The sequence below is a fragment of the Muscardinus avellanarius genome (assembly GCF_963383645.1).
Source record: "Muscardinus avellanarius genome assembly, chromosome: 6".
Lineage (NCBI taxonomy): Eukaryota > Metazoa > Chordata > Mammalia > Rodentia > Gliridae > Muscardinus > Muscardinus avellanarius.
In genome coordinates, this window is record NC_137791.1 from 120,326,637 (window position 1) to 120,342,211 (window position 15,575).

General features: G+C 41.0%; 1 protein-coding gene across 3 annotated transcripts in view; it reads left to right on the forward strand.

The window, feature by feature from the left end:
* PPARGC1A (PPARG coactivator 1 alpha) overlaps nt 1-15,575 on the forward strand; it is a gene marked incomplete at both ends in the record, with an annotated part of 675,280 nt that overhangs the window by 349,230 nt on the left and 310,475 nt on the right. For 2 of the 3 annotated variants that reach the window (XM_080697398.1, XM_080697399.1), the window contains one exon: nt 13,353-13,421. The exons of the other annotated variant lie outside the window; for it this stretch is intronic. In XM_080697398.1, coding sequence (XP_080553524.1) covers nt 13,353-13,421 — 69 coding nt within the window. Of the gene's footprint in view, nt 1-13,352; nt 13,422-15,575 lie in introns of those variants that run through there. 3 annotated transcript variants of the gene reach the window in all.

Consider the following 15,575-nt stretch of genomic DNA (forward strand, 5'->3'; position numbering starts at 1 on the left):
TTGGAGTCTCTATTTCATCTGAGCTCCCTTTCGTAACTCAATTTCTCTGTAGCTTCTTGACATTTTTTTATTTTTTATTTTTTAATTTTTTATTATTATTATTTTTTTGGGGGGGGGGTACTGGGGTTCCTGGAAGCCCTTCTACCTCTGGGCTACACTCCCAGACCTATTTTATATTTTTATTTGGAAACAGAGTCTCTTAAGCCAGCGAGGCTGGCTTAGAACCAGCGTGATCCTCCTGTCTCTGCCTCCCAAGCGTGGGGATTACAAGCGTGCGCCACCACGCCCAGCTTGACATTTTTTTAAAGGCAAAATGTAGGTAAAATAGAGGAGTAAGTCTGGGGCTTTTTTGATTATTATTTGGGAAAGACCTAGGTGTGCAGGGCCTCTGGGGAGGAAGGAGCAAAGGAAAGCGCTGATCTGGGACACTGGAAGGCACGAGAGGGAGGGACTGATCAGTAGGTGTTTCTCAAGTGTGGAGCAGGTCAGTTGAAATGACAGTGCTTCCTGGTTCGTGGCTGTGAGCATGCGCCTTTGTTGCAGCACTCTCCAACACATTCACCATCAACCAATCTAAAAGCAGCCAATGTGAGCACTGCATTGAACTTCGTGAGCTGGGACATTTCTCCCCAAATCTTCCCCCGGGGATGTCGTCATGTCTCTGTACTGACATCCTCAGCTCGCTGGCCCCACACATCATCCAGCATGCTCACCGTCTTCTCTGATCACCATTCTTCTTCACGTTTTCCTGCTTTCATTTGAGGGCTTTCCTGTTTTCCTTATTTGGCCTTTGTTTATAGGCCCTAAGAAAATACCATTTCCGGGCTATTTAGTTTTGTCCCTGGGCCCAATATCATAGGCGTCACCTGGGAGCTTGGGAGAATGCAGAGTTTCAGGCCGCATTCCAAACTTGCTGAATCAGAGCCTGTACTTTAGGGGGCTGAGACGATTCACAGGCACTGAGGTTTGAGAAACAGTGCACTATTTTATTCACATTGATTTTTTGCACTGCTATTTCTTTTTAACCTCTCTAGGCCTTTTATTTATTTTTTTCTTTCTTTCCCTTGCCCTAGGTTAGAAAAGACTTCCCAACTTTTCAACAACCTCTACACGGGTGATTCCAAAGTAGGATGAGTGACATAGCTGTGCATCGAAATAAAGTCCCATTAAAAGATAATTATTTCTTTAGGGTCGCATATTTGCTTTGGTAATTGGAAGCTGATGGTGGCTGTGGGGCATTCTTACTTTGCAAAGTGATATGAACCACAAAGAAGTCTGAAAATTAGACAGTTCTATAAGCAAAGTCCATGTTCTCTCGCCCTCTCTATCCCCTAATTTGAATCAAATACTTGTGCCAGGAGAGTGAGGACCCCATGTGATTCAAGGCATATTAGAAATGTCATCGTGTCAACCATTCTCACTTGAGTCGTTTTTGTCCATTCGAGGACAGCCTAGCATGAGCTGCACGCCATATGTGAGTCCTATAGATCCATAAGATTTCACAGCACAGCAGCCCAATAAAGCATCACCCCAGTATTACAGATTAAGAAACTGAGGCTCAGGGAAGAGTCGTGAATCACTCAAAGTCACGCAGCTGGTACACTGCATCATTTGAAAGAGGCTACAGTGTTAAGTATCACGGGATTCTGGTAATTCCTCTTTATCTCTAAAAGGCTCTTTCCTCTGGGGTTACTAGGCATATATTTTTAGGGGAGAGATATCACACTTGGCTACTTCCTGACCTTCTTCCGCACCTGGGCTCAAGTGTTTGGAGTTCCACATCCCCATCCTTGCCTTCCTCCTCTGTTTCAAATGCCACCCTTTGCTTCCCATCTATTCTCATCCCTCTCCACAGAGCATTGCCTCTCTTTTCTTTGAACTGTTTCTGGCAGTCTTCAGAGCTTTGCTTACTTGTAGAATTACCTGGCACCCGCTCCAACAAGGTCAGTGCATCCTTTGCTCTCCTCTGCCCCCTTTACCCTGCCTGGCACCGTGCCTAGCCCATCACAGATAACACATATTTGCTCAGCGAATTGAATCTGAGCTGATTTCCCTCTTGACAGGGACCTTGGGAGCGTCAGCACCCGTGTGGGAGGAAGGTTGTTGATAGAGGAGAATTTGTCCACCATAGACTAGTTCACACTTTCAATCAAGAACCAACCCAGGTTTCTCTTGAAATGCAGTCCCCAGGGAACCAGAGCTGAGAGAGTGAGGAGGGGGAGACAGACTCTGTTCTAAAAGTCTGGGGCCACTGTGGCCTGGCCTCTGACCAAGGAGTCTACTCAACTTTTAAGAAGCTTTTTCTACTTAAGAATCTCACTCGTAAAAGTCAACAAGCAAGGAGGCAGAAAACATTTAAAACTTCCTCTTGGAAAGCTATTCTGTCTTTGATTTTTCAGAATGTCTTCAAGTGATTTGGGTCTATTTTTAATACCCGTGAGACATGCTGTTGTAAGGAGAGCTAAATATAGGGGCCACATCCCCCTTTCTTTTATTCATTGGCCTTAATCTTCACAGGAGGAAGAGAAAATGCACACGACGTCTCACCGCGGAGTGGTGACGTTTGCCCCGATGGGCCCCGCTTGAAAGGAAATTCATAAATACAGTGTTGAAAATAAAGATAATGAATGGATTCTTTTTGGAGAAAAATGTGAAGTGGGAGTTTATTTATGTTAAACTTTCCCTGTCTGCTGAAGATGGCGAGATAGTCCCTCTTGTTTTGCTCAGGGTCCTTTGGGGACAGCAGTCAGGCTGTGTTACTGGAGTAAGCTCCAGCATTCTACCAATGGAATCCAGAAGAGCAAGACTCCCAGCCAAAAATAACTCACGGCATCAAAGCCGCAGCTATAATTCTGGTTCGTTTTATACTGACAAGGCTTTTTCTTTCTTTTTTCCTTTTTTTTAAAAAAAGAAGGCATTAAGCACATTTTAAAAGCAAATAACTTTGTGAGTACCCACTGGACCAGAAGGAGACTGGAGGGCTTGTCGCCATAGCTGTCGGCCCCGGGGCTCCCAGTCAGAGGGCTCTGTGCTCTGTCCCGTAAGTTCTTTGGTGCCTTTGTGTATCCCACACACTTTCAGGCTCCATCTCTTTCATTTGTTTAGGGTGGACTTTTGGATTATCAGAATCTGGGATGTGGCTCGCGAAAGTCTCCGGGGTGGGTGAGCCTTAACCTGGCACCTAGTGCCATCATAGCCTTCAGTGTATGACGGGGACAGTTTCCAGGAGTGTCGCACTTGGCCAAGGCTCCACCCCTGTAAGGCCAGGGGGACTTGGCAGTCTTATTCTACCTCTCTCAGCTTGTCTGTAGATGGGGCTAATGATAATATGTTGTGTTGTCTCAGGAACTGAAGTACATTTAGGGTATTGTAGCGAGCATCCCACCTGCTCTGGGCAAAGCCTGCCATTGCAATAGTGAAGCTAGAGAAAGTTCTGGACCAGGGACATGAGCTCAAGGCCTGACTCACTATAAAACTGGCTCTCTGTACCCATGGGTTTCCATATTCAGGGCTTCGACCAATCAGAGATAATTTTTTTTAAAAAAATTGTGTCTATTTTGAACACAGACAAACTTTTCTCTGTAATTATTTCCTAAACAATATAGATTTACACAGCACTTATGTTGTATTAGGTATTATAAGTAATCTAAAAATGATTTAAAGTATGCAGGGGGATGTGCATAGGTTACATGCAAATACGACATCATTTTATATGAGACATGAGCAGCTGCAGATTTTGTATGGGGAGGGGGGGACCAGTCCCTTAAGGATACCTAGGGACGGCTGTATTTACTATGCTTTAACAACCATCTGGGGGACAGTCTTGACTTAATTTGGTTTCTAAATGTGTTCACAGTCCTGATTCCTGGTGTTGTTTTGAGTAGGGTGACAGCCTAGGCATTAGATGGGAAGCTGCATCTAGCAGTGTTGTGTCTACACTCCAGGAGGGCTGCCTCTTGGAGAACAGAAATCCTACTCTCCGCCTCTCACTCTTAGCCTCCCTTGCTGCTCCTTAATCAGCATGAGCAGCCCACATCCCCTGCTGGAGAGACAGAACCACAGCTGGAAAGAGTAACAGATTTCTTCCTCTGAGTTGGAAAGCTAAAAGTCCCAGATAGTACCACTTCTGCCCAAGGCCAGAAAAGCACAGTACCACCCACCCCCTAAAGTTCCCTAAAGAAATAGCACATTTCAGTCTCTTTGTTGTTATGTGCCATTTTGGAAAACTGCTACCATGTGCTGATCCCGGATTGCCCTGCTTCTGAAGGGAAGCTGTGGGGCAGGGTCTCAAGGTGTTCTTCTTTAAAGATACTGTGCAATAGGAGAGGTGACTCTTAGACAGGGGGCTGGATCTCTGGATGGGTGTATTTTCTTCTTTGTAGTTCAGATATTACCTGCAGCTCCATTGGGACGATGAGTTGGCTATCTCATAGGATGGTGGAAGTATGGATGTGGGGTTTTTCCCATCTCAGTCATTTGTTTATAGCATAGAACATAGCACATAGTAGGTGTTTAATTTGTGCTTTTTGAACCCATGCATATATATATATATATATATATATATATATATATATATACTTTTTTCTGGGGCAATACAAAAATGTAAAAACATGACTTTGCGTCTGTTTACTCATGAAGAAAGACATTTATCTTGATTTCTGTTAGAGGATAGACTATATCTATAGTGTCAGCAGCTTAGGCTTCAGAAAAATATTTAAATTTGAATTCTGAGTTCCAGTTCAGTCTGTTTGTAAATTTATAGCTTGTTTGATAGCTCCGATAGGCACATTTTAAATCAAAATTAAAGTGGATTAGATAAATCATAGAATTGTCTCCCTATTCTTGCCACCTGCTCCCTAAAAGTGTTAAACAAATGTATGCTCAATTTCATGGATGCTAGGTTAATACATGGCCTGCACCTGTAAATTGTAGTTTATTTGTTGTAGAACCTTTAAAAATTATGGCTGCTCAGACAGAAGTTAGAAAGTATGAATCCAGCTCTTATTTTGAGGCTTTTGTCATAATGCTATCCTTGAAAGAAAAATTAACAGCTATGTTTATAGCAAGTGGCCTAAACTCTAAATTATATTGGTTTTTTGTGTGGTTTTAAGCCAGACCCTTGGTGTTACTTTAACTTGATTTTCATGGTTTAATTTATTTTGGTTGGCAAAGATTATTCATCATTCATTTAATTCCACGGTTATCTATTGATTCTTTTTTTCCTCATTTGGTATTTTCTGACATTTTGTGGCACTTGATATTGATTTATACAAAATCAGTCACCTGAATGTCCAGGGGAGGGGTCCTTCACTTGCCATCAGCTGTTTTTTTCTGGATCAGTAAGTGGAAGCCCAACGTATGTTGAGGGTGATTAAGAGGCTGATGTTCGTCATCCCTTCACACATGTTTATAAAAATCCGTGCAGTATCTTCAAAATGAGATCACTGAGGAGCCTTCTACAGAGGCTAAACTGCCCCATAATGTGTGCCACTTATTCTCTTCCTGAGCTGCTCCAAACACACCTCCAGATTTACAGATAAACAAATAAATAAAGCTTACTGTGTAGAAAGAGCATTAAGGTAACTCTCTCTAGCTCATTGCTTTTTAGACTTAAAGAATCAACCTTGTTAAAATGCAAATAAAATTCTATAGTTCTGGAAAGAGGCCCGAGTTTCTGCATTTTTAACTAGCTTCTCTGGGACACTGGTCCATATATGTTGAGCCACGAGGCCTTTGTCCATCTTCCAACCAATTTGGCATCTTATTTCCCTCCTCTTTTGAAGTTTTAGAACTGGATCTGAGGTTCCTTTCTAATTAGAATGTTGTTAGTATTAGAAGTGAATGGAGAGGTAGAAACTACTCCTCTCTCCCTACCCCTCTCTCTACCCCAACATGCATTGTATGTGTATGTATGTATGTATTTAGATACTAGTTCAACTTAGAAGCATTCTGCCTCCAAGCTCCACTACCAGCCCTATTTATTACTTTTCATTTTGAAATAAAATCTCACTAAGTTGCTGAGGGACCTCATCAAATTGCTGAGGTTGGCCTTGACCCTACAATCCTCCTGTGTCAGCCGCACAAGTACTGAGATAATGGGCATACGACACCATGTTCAGCTCTATCATGCATTTTATAATAACCACGAGAACCTTCTTATGGTTTACAAGTTCTAATAATATGCAATTAAAAGAATTTACTATGTTACAAAGTCAATTTCCATGAGTCTTTGGATTCATGTTTTTTATACTAATTTGGGCGCTTTGACCATTCTTTTACCTCCTCACATGCACTCTCTTCTGAGGTTCTCCTAGTCCCATCCTTGTTCCTTAACTGATTGCAAGCCATCTTACTCTACAAGCTAAACTGGAAAATAAGTTGTCATTCGCGTTAGGCAATAAAACTTTGGACGACGTTTCTAGGTTCCTCGGCTCCTTGGAGTACTTACAGTTTCACAGAGAATGGCAGCACTATTATAAAAAACAAAACATATGACTAGTAAAATTTCTAGATTGCTGGAGGACTTTCTGGAGTGGCAAATGAAATTTCTAGCTTGCTTCACATACATTATATAGTACATTTCTTAATTTAGCTTCTGTGTAAGATCTGCCTTCCCACTCTATTCAAAAGTCTATTGGTTGTTATTTTTGGGAGCTTATGATTGGAGATGGTCTTTAAAGGATGCTCTTTGAAGAAAGTTTTCTGTGATTCATCTCTTCTGGGCTTAATATTTGCCAGGACTCTGCTCTGTTGTCTCTGGGCTCTCTTGATGTCCAGAACATCACGAAGTCAGGAAGAGGATATAAACATACGAGAACTGCAAATGTTATTTTTATACTGAATTGGGAAGGATGATGTATGGAATGTCTTCACCTAGTTGGACTTAGATTTGATTCTTCTCAAATCAGAGACAGATTCATATGTAGAGAAAAATTGTGGTTCTCATCTATACGTTGTTTTTTATTACATTATTTTGCTTCAGCTTCAAGCATATCAAGGTAACCCAGACACTTTGGACGAAATCATCTGATTTCCATCAATAAAAGTCTACTAAATCCTTCTGATTATAGGCAGTTGGTATTACTACACAGTTATAGAAAGACTCAGTACTGCCACGCAATAATTAATTGGAGTCAACAGGGCTCAGATTTCTACCAAGTGTAATGTTTATAGTTACAGTCAGATTGTTTCTTAAGTAACACAAGTACGCTTAGGTATTGAAATAGATTCTTTTCCTTGCTTTGAATATTTGAGTCTATTGCTTTCTGTCTATGTTTATTATGTGTAGGTTCAGAAAAAATCCTTCCTGGTTTACCATTTTGTTTTGAATAAAAGAAACCTTATTCATACAATTGGAAATGGTGGTTGACTGGTTAATCACATAAGTTGATTAACTAGGAGATTCACAGATCATACACATGCACAAATCACTTAAATTTGGCTTAAAATACATAAATGCACATTTATTTGGCATTATTTTGCTGTTGAGACAAGGGTCTTTTTTTCTGTAAGAATGAACTCACAGTGGAATTCTAAAGTTTGTTTTCTGCACTGGCCACATTTTGAAAGGAACCTCTACAAATTTCATTTTCCCTTACTTAAAAGTAAATTAGGAATTTAAAGATGGGAACCAGAAACTTAAGTGTAACATCTCATGTTTCTATGATCCTGGCTTCCCCAAAGCAAAATTTTTAAAAACAACTATTCTTTATGAGTTCTTCCCAAAGCTTTTGACTTGATTTATAAACATGACAAGTCTCTTTCTATGCAAACTCATATTTTATAGATATAATTAATTAAATGCTGTAATTCCATTAGGAACACAATTGGCATAAACAGAATTGGGAGAAAATACAAATGTGTCTTGTCTTGGTGAGCACACAGCTCAGTGACATGGGGGACAAGACATGATGCTACTAGAAAGTATTTATCCCAAGCCAGGCGTGGTGGCGCATGCTTGTAATCCCAGCATTCGGGAGGCTGAGGCAGGAGGTTTGCGGAGAGCCTCAGATACTACTTAGTGAGGCCCTTTGCAATTCAGTGAGACCATGTTCCCAAATAAAGAATAAAAGATAGGACTGGGGGTGTCACTTGGAGGTAGGATGATTCTGAGTTCCATCCCCCAGGACTGCAAAGAAAGAAAGAAAGAAAGAAAGAAAGAAAGAAAGAAAGAAAGAAAGAAAGAAAGAAAGAAAGAGGAAGGAAGGAAGGAAGGAAGGAAGGAAGGAAGGAAGGAAGGAAGGAAGTATTCATCCCACCAGCCACTGGTCATCCATTGGCTCCCATGTCGGGGGTCACTGCTATTTAGGGCAGATATCATACAGAGAGAATGGTAAGCAGAATTATTCTAGCAAAACAGTGAACTGGAAACCAGCACTGTATGTTTTCCCTCTCTGAAATAGGATGACTACAGAGCCAGGTTCTATGTTTCAGATTTATCACTCTTAATGACAGAGCTGGTTTTCATATTTGTTTTTGTTTGCCTTGGAGTTAAGATACAGATACTCTGGTGGTAGGGATGTGATACATCATTAGAATGTGTTTGTGAAGTGTAATTCTGAAGATCCTAGACACTTAACTATTAGTGTCTCATAAGACAGAAACAAAATCAGAAATGAAGTCAAAGTTTGTGGGGGAAAATGTGCTATGCATGTTTTCATATCTTGGAAAACTTCACTGAAATGGATTTAAAGTCGGAATATATAATAAAATGGGCAGCAAGGGCTCATAAAGATTCTAGCATGATGTTAAGTGCTGGTGTATTACAAAATCCTATGCGTTGGTGAAAGACCACCACATTTCTTCCACACCTGTGGGCTCCATGGCTCTGTGCTCATTTTTCTTCATGTCCTCTTGCGCCCTCCATCCCAGACTTCTCTTCATTCCTCTTCTTTAGAATGAATATCTGCATCGAATAGAGCAAAGTGCCATTTTCTACCAGCATTTAGCACTATGGAATAAATGGTTTAATTCAATTACAAAACTCTTTATTTTTCTAGTCCTTTAATTCATTAAATTAAGTATTAACCCAAGTTAAAGGAATCTCTCATAGAATCAAGGGAAGATGAACTGATGCATTTTGTATAGATTTTTTCTTTATATTTTTATAGATAACTTTTCCATGAGGAAAGTGTTACCGATTCCAAACACTTCTGTTTCTTATTAGTCAGCATATTCTTAATATGCCGCTTATCTTGAGGGAAAAACAGTGAGAGTTTTCTATTACTTCTTGGCATCAATTTGATATTAATTTCCACCTGGAACCCGTAGCCTAATCACCTCACCACAGTCTATTCTCCTGGTGCAGTGAGCATGTTTGTTTATTTTGAGGCAAGGAAAAGTATTTTTAAGGTACTTGGTTTTCTCCATCTAAAGATTACATACTACCTTACATTTTATTTTTAAATTTATTTTTAATTTATGGTGCACTGTTTTGCTAAGGGTGCTATAACAAAGTACTGCAAATGAGATGCTTAAATAACAGAAATGTATTTTCCCACAGTCTTGGAGTCTGGAAGTCCAAGACCAGGCCATCTTGTCATCAGGTTGGCTCCTTCTCTTGGCTGGGAGGAGAATCTGTTCAGGTTTCTCCCTCAGCCTCAGGTGGCTGCTGGCCATCTTGGAGTTCTTGGTTTGTAGACACATCACCCTGATCTCTGTCTTCACCTTTTCATGGCATTCTCATGCACCTATCTCTGTGTCCCAAATTTCCCCCTTGTGTAAGAACACCAGTCACAGCACATTAAAGCCCTTCCTGGTGTTCTCATTTTTATTTGATTACTTTTATAAGGACCCTATTTCCAAATAAGGTCACCCTTTGAGGTCCTGGGAGTTAGAACTCCCACTTTTATTCTTAGGAGATACAATTACACCTATAGGACCGGGCATGGTTATTTGTGCTTGCATATGGAAGTATTAAAACCAAAATCCTGGAGCCTGCAGCAGGTTCCAGTATGTGTGGTGTTAGAGACCCATGAGCATCACATGAAAGACTTCAAATTCCTGAACTGGAATCTGGCCAGGATTTTTATTTGTGATTTTCTTACACATCTTTTTCATAGGTGACCCTTCATTTAATGGAAGCAGTTAACAAAGAAGAAAACAAAATGGATTCTTTTTTGATTTCTGAATTCAAGAAGACTGAATGAAAGCTGTGCTATCTACTAAACCCCTGCATTCCCCTATTTTCCCATTATGTTTACACTTGGGACCATGTACTTATTTTATCAGCAGTGAATTCATACTGAGCTACATTTATTATTTGATGCTTCATTTTGCTTTAATTTCCTTGCTAAGTGATAAGTGGCATTAGAATCATGCCATTCTGAGTTTTCATCCTGAGAGGGAAGGACACTACATTATTGAACAGTTACTCTTTTTTATTTTTTAAAATCATGTTTCTGAATCATTGATAGAAATTACCACACTTAATACTACTATTTTATGAGCAGGATAAACTAAGGCTGTAAAAGTAGGAGAAAAGAGTAGTAGAGAAAGGGAATGAAGAGAACAGACTGGGCTTATAATAGAATCTGTTTCAGATAATACTATAGGTCCATCATTGTATTATATTTAATTGTGTTCATACAACAACTCTGTATGTTAAGGGCAGTATATTGGTCAGGATGGGCTGGGTTATGCTGTGGTAACAAAGAGTCCTGAATGTTTATTTCTTTTTGGCCCGATGCCTGTTGTTGGTCCCAGTGACTCTCAAAGCAACTGTTCTGCTTGAGTTGGCTCAGTATCCTGCTCTGCTCTGATGTGACGGCACATCTTGCCAACACTCACTTCTGCCATCATAGCAGTAGGGGAGAAAAGACAAGTGCTGATGATTAAGGCTTACCTCCGGGAGATAATGCCCATTATTTCTTTCACATCTCCTTGGCTGAAACAAGTCATGTGGTTACACTGGATTTTAAGGGGGCCAGGGAAATGCAATCTTTCTGTGCCTAATAGTAGAGGGGAACCAGGTCTTAGTGAATGATAATATTCCTGAGATGATAATGCTTCTGCTTATGGGTGTGGAATCCAGTGTTCAGAGAAGCTAAGGAGCATGCGCAGGGACACAGAGAATAGAACAGAGCCTGCCGGTCCAGCTTAGGTCTTTTTGGTCACAAAAGCTATGCTCTCAACCACTTTGTGTACTGCCTTCCACAAGAACAGACTCAACTACATTGCAGCTGGGGTGATTCAGATGGAAAAAGTAATTGCTTCCCATTTTCCTTATGGGGTGCTGTTGAGGGGATTTAAAGGAGACAGGTAAGACCAGACAATTGGCGAGGCTTCCGCTGAGTCTAGTCTCTGGAGTAATTTTCTGGACCACTGCTCCTCTAGGCTTTCTCTTTCACATCTCTTCAGAACCTCCAAGAAGCATCTGTACATTTCCAACTTAAGAGAGGAAAAGAGCAGGGTTTCGTCTGTGTGTTTTGCCAGAAGTGTGGTGGTAGCTATAGCCTCGTGATTATTAAAAAATAAGAATGGTGAGTTTGCTCTGTGTGGAAATTCACATCCCAGGAAACATGTTCCCGTATCATCTGAAGGTAGGAGCAGGCCTATGTGTAGTAAATGTGACTTTAGATCAGTGAGTTTTAATTGTTGACAGAGCCACTGGGATCTGAGACGGTCTCAACAAAAGGGCCTCATGATGAACGTGAGATGAGCCTTGGAGTCAGAGCAGGGCTAATTCCTGGCCTCATCACTTAGACCAATATCTTCATTTCTCTTGGATTCTTCATGTGTAAACCAGGAGCACAGTTGTGACTTCATATTCTATTTGTAAAAATTAAGTCAAATAAGGTTAACAAAGTAATTAACACAGTGCTGGGCTCCTATGTCCATGTTCCATAAATACTGGGTGCTTTTTTACTGTGTTCATGGCTCATAATGTGATTTTTCAAACAAGGCATGTGATTATTTGGCTCTATTTGCGATGGTAGATCATGGCAGGAATATTAAGGTCACTACTGGGAGCATTGGGAAGAGTGGAATATATTTTGAGGCTGGCAACCAGGATGGAGAAATGTCCTGAAACCATATTGCATAGTTTGCTGATGGAACTAACCACACTGAACCTGAGAAACAGTCACTTCAGTAGAAGTTTGAGGGAATCGGCCATTACTGTGGTTGAATCTCTGAATGATTGTCCTGTAGAATAGGATTCAGTCTTATTCCTTAGGGGACTAAGAAGCAATTAATAAGCACGGAGAGAAGTTTCAGGGAGAGGGGGCATCATTTCACTCTGGATGAGGTAGCCACCTATGGAATAGGACTGTCTGGGTGATTTTACTGTCATGCATGGAATAAGCTTTGTTTGGATGAATACTGGCAGGGTTATAGGGATTCAAGCACCAGATGAATGATTAAACTAGAGAAACCTTAAATACTCAATCAACACTGAGTCTTGTGATTGTAATCCTGGGTGCTCAATGGAACCACCCAGATGGCTTTAGAGAATACCAAATACTATTTTAGATCAATTAAATTCTAATCCCTGGGGGTGAGGCCCGCCTGATTCTTCATTAACAGAAGATAGTATCATTCTGTGTGAGGAGCTTCATGAAGCAGTACAGTGACCTTGGTCGAGTCCCAGATTTATGGGAGCCGATTGAAACTGAAGCCTGTAATCTCTATAGATTCTGGCTTGGGAAGGGGTTGGGGCTCATGGTCAGGATGAAATGCCTGTTTGTAGAATGTCTTACATGGGGGAAGACAGAGAGTGAAGATACCAAGGTTTCACTGTACTCTAGGCATGAATCTGTTTTCATTTGAAGTGGCTTGCTGTCTGTCATGTTTAATGGCAGCTGAGTGATTCATATGGTGTTTTTGGAGGAAAAGATGAGGTATGTTTGCTGCTATGTGACGTGGATTATTTCTTTTAGGATATACCACCCACTGGTGTAACTCTGCAGTACAATGTAAATTCCGCCGTGTGTATGTGTATGTGTGGTTGCGCATGTGTACGTGTGTGTGTTGGGGCAAGGAGATGCGAGTGACATAGCAATGCACATTGTGGAGCATAGAGCAGCTCTGTACACTTCGCTCCTCTGACCTTTACACCAGAAGCATAAGAATGACCCCTTGTCCACTGGCCTTGAAGCTTGGTTGTTCCTAATCTGGATGCTCTATGTCCGAGCTGTCCTTCAGTCCGGACAGTTGGCAGCTGTCTGGGTAGCCCCACATATGCTAACTGTGTTCCCAAGTGGCTTCCTCCTGCGGATCCCTCATCCTCTGGCATGGCATTTTCTCCATGACAGTCTGCCCCCGAACTGCCCTCGCTGCTGCTTTGGTAAAGGCTTGCAAGGAAAGAGAGTAACGGCCACTGGTGAATCCAGTCTGTGCAGGCAGCGCCAGCGATGGATGAGACCTTCCCCAGGCTGGAAGAAGACTGGGGCAAAGGACTTCAGCGAGAAGCTGGCTGGCAGGTAAGTGATGTCCTCAGCTCTAGACATGACCCAGATCGCTCTCAATTCTTTCAGCTTCAAGTCTTGAGAATACACATAAGTCTATTTGCAGAACTGTGTTATCTGCAGGCACCTCCATTCAGGACGAGTCATCATTAGTTTTTGTATCTTTGAAAACTGAGCAAATAAGACTCCGAATGAATTTATTCTGAATTCTCAAGCAAGCTAATAGGCTTTTACAAATCTATAGATGTTGCTAAATTTATACTTTCTTAATAAAGTCCCTTGAATTAGCGAGTTGCAGGTGTATATCAAAGGAAACATGCAGATTTGGTTTGCATGAGTACGAGTTCATTGCAGTATAAAAATTTAATACAACACCTGTCATCAGACTTACTTTACGGTGTTAGAGGAGCCTGGAATAAGGGGCTTGGCTTTAACCTATTTTAATGAGGTGACCATTCTTTTAATGCAGTCTATGTTCCTCCTTATTTATGCTGAACTCATAATAGGTAGAAACTCCATGGTATGCAGAGAGTTCAAGCTAAAGGATTCATTTTGGTGTAGAGGCAGTTTTCATTAAAATATGCAAAGTAGTAATGTTTATACGTTACAATACCTATTTCAAATTAGCAAAATTATATGCTCCTGTCTCGTAAGCTGCCAACTGAAATCCCTTCCTAAATCCTGTTGAATGGCTTTGATTACTCTTCTCCACATTACACATTACACACCTCTAATGCATATTTTTACGCATCCACTCCATTGCCATTTAATTAGACAACAATATTGAAGAGCGATGCCAGAGCTTTCTATTTTTATTTTTTAACACTGCTGCCTTATGGAAAAGGAACACTTCCTTGTATAAAGCCTTTCTTATGGGTGGCATTGGCCAAAGTGAAACTGTGATTTCCCATTGCTTCAAACATGAAGTTTCATGTAAAGATGATGACTTACAATGAGTTGCTTTTCATCTTCAATTAAAAACAGTAACCGTCCCTTTTGATAAAGTACTAAATTTCATGTTCTTCCTGAAATAGAAATTTTAGGGAAATGTACTTCTGGTATTGACAGGTATCAATGAGAGGGTTCATTCTCTGTAAAACTATGTTAAAAGCCTCTATTAAAAAAAACCCTCCTCCAGCCTTTGACAAAATTGGAGTCCTTCTGCTTTGAGTAGGGACATTATTTAGAAGGCAGGAAGGGGACACAATAAATCTCTACATGGCACTTGGAGGATGACATGTGGGGAGTCTCTAGGGGCCCGAACAAATATTCAGATATTTTGTGGTATGCTAATGTGACTTTTTAATTTTTTTGTCTTTGTTTATGTTTTTCTTTCAAAAGTTGGCATCTAATATATAGTCTGTATTTTATTGGAGAGTGAAGAGAGGAAGGATACGAGGAGATGACTCAGACATCTCTGTGGATAAAATATTTAAACTAGAAACAAAGTCCAAATGTTTATGTAAAAAAGCACGTCTCCTATCACTGTTAGCAACCCATGAACCTTAGCTTATTAATCTCCCAGAAGGCACATAATGGAATGTTCTTTGTGCTATTGTCCTCTACAGATGTGGTCCTTTAGAGCTGGTTGACGCTTATCATTTCCATCATGATAACCCGAACTTCCCATCATAGCTAGAGGAGGTTATGGTTAGAAACAGATCTCTGGGAGCTGGGCATGGCGGAGCATGCTTGTAATCCCAGCATTCAGGAGGCTGAGACAGGAGTATCGAGGTTCATAGACAGCCTCAACTATTTAGTGAGGCCTTAGTGAGACTCTGCATCAAAAATAAAGAATAAAAAATATGGCTGGGGTGCAGCATGGAGGTAGAAAGCCCCTGGGTTCTATCCCCAGTACTGCAAAAAACAACAAAAAAGAAGCAGGTGTCTGAGTCTCTACTACCCTGGTCTCCTTGACTCTTGGAACTTCTTCCTGGCACTGCATGGCAAAGATGTCACAAGGTGTCAGCTACAGTTTCTTCAGCTCCTGCCTGTGCCCTATGAATTATGCCTGTTCTCCCCACTCTCCAGTCACCTGTATTGCTCTGCTGAGTCTCCACATTCACAGAGAACCCCTTGCCCCTTGAGTCCACACTCCAGCTGTCCTGAGCTCAGGGAGGCCTTTGTAGTGAGAGTGACTCTGTTCCTCCACAGTAGTTATGGAGATAA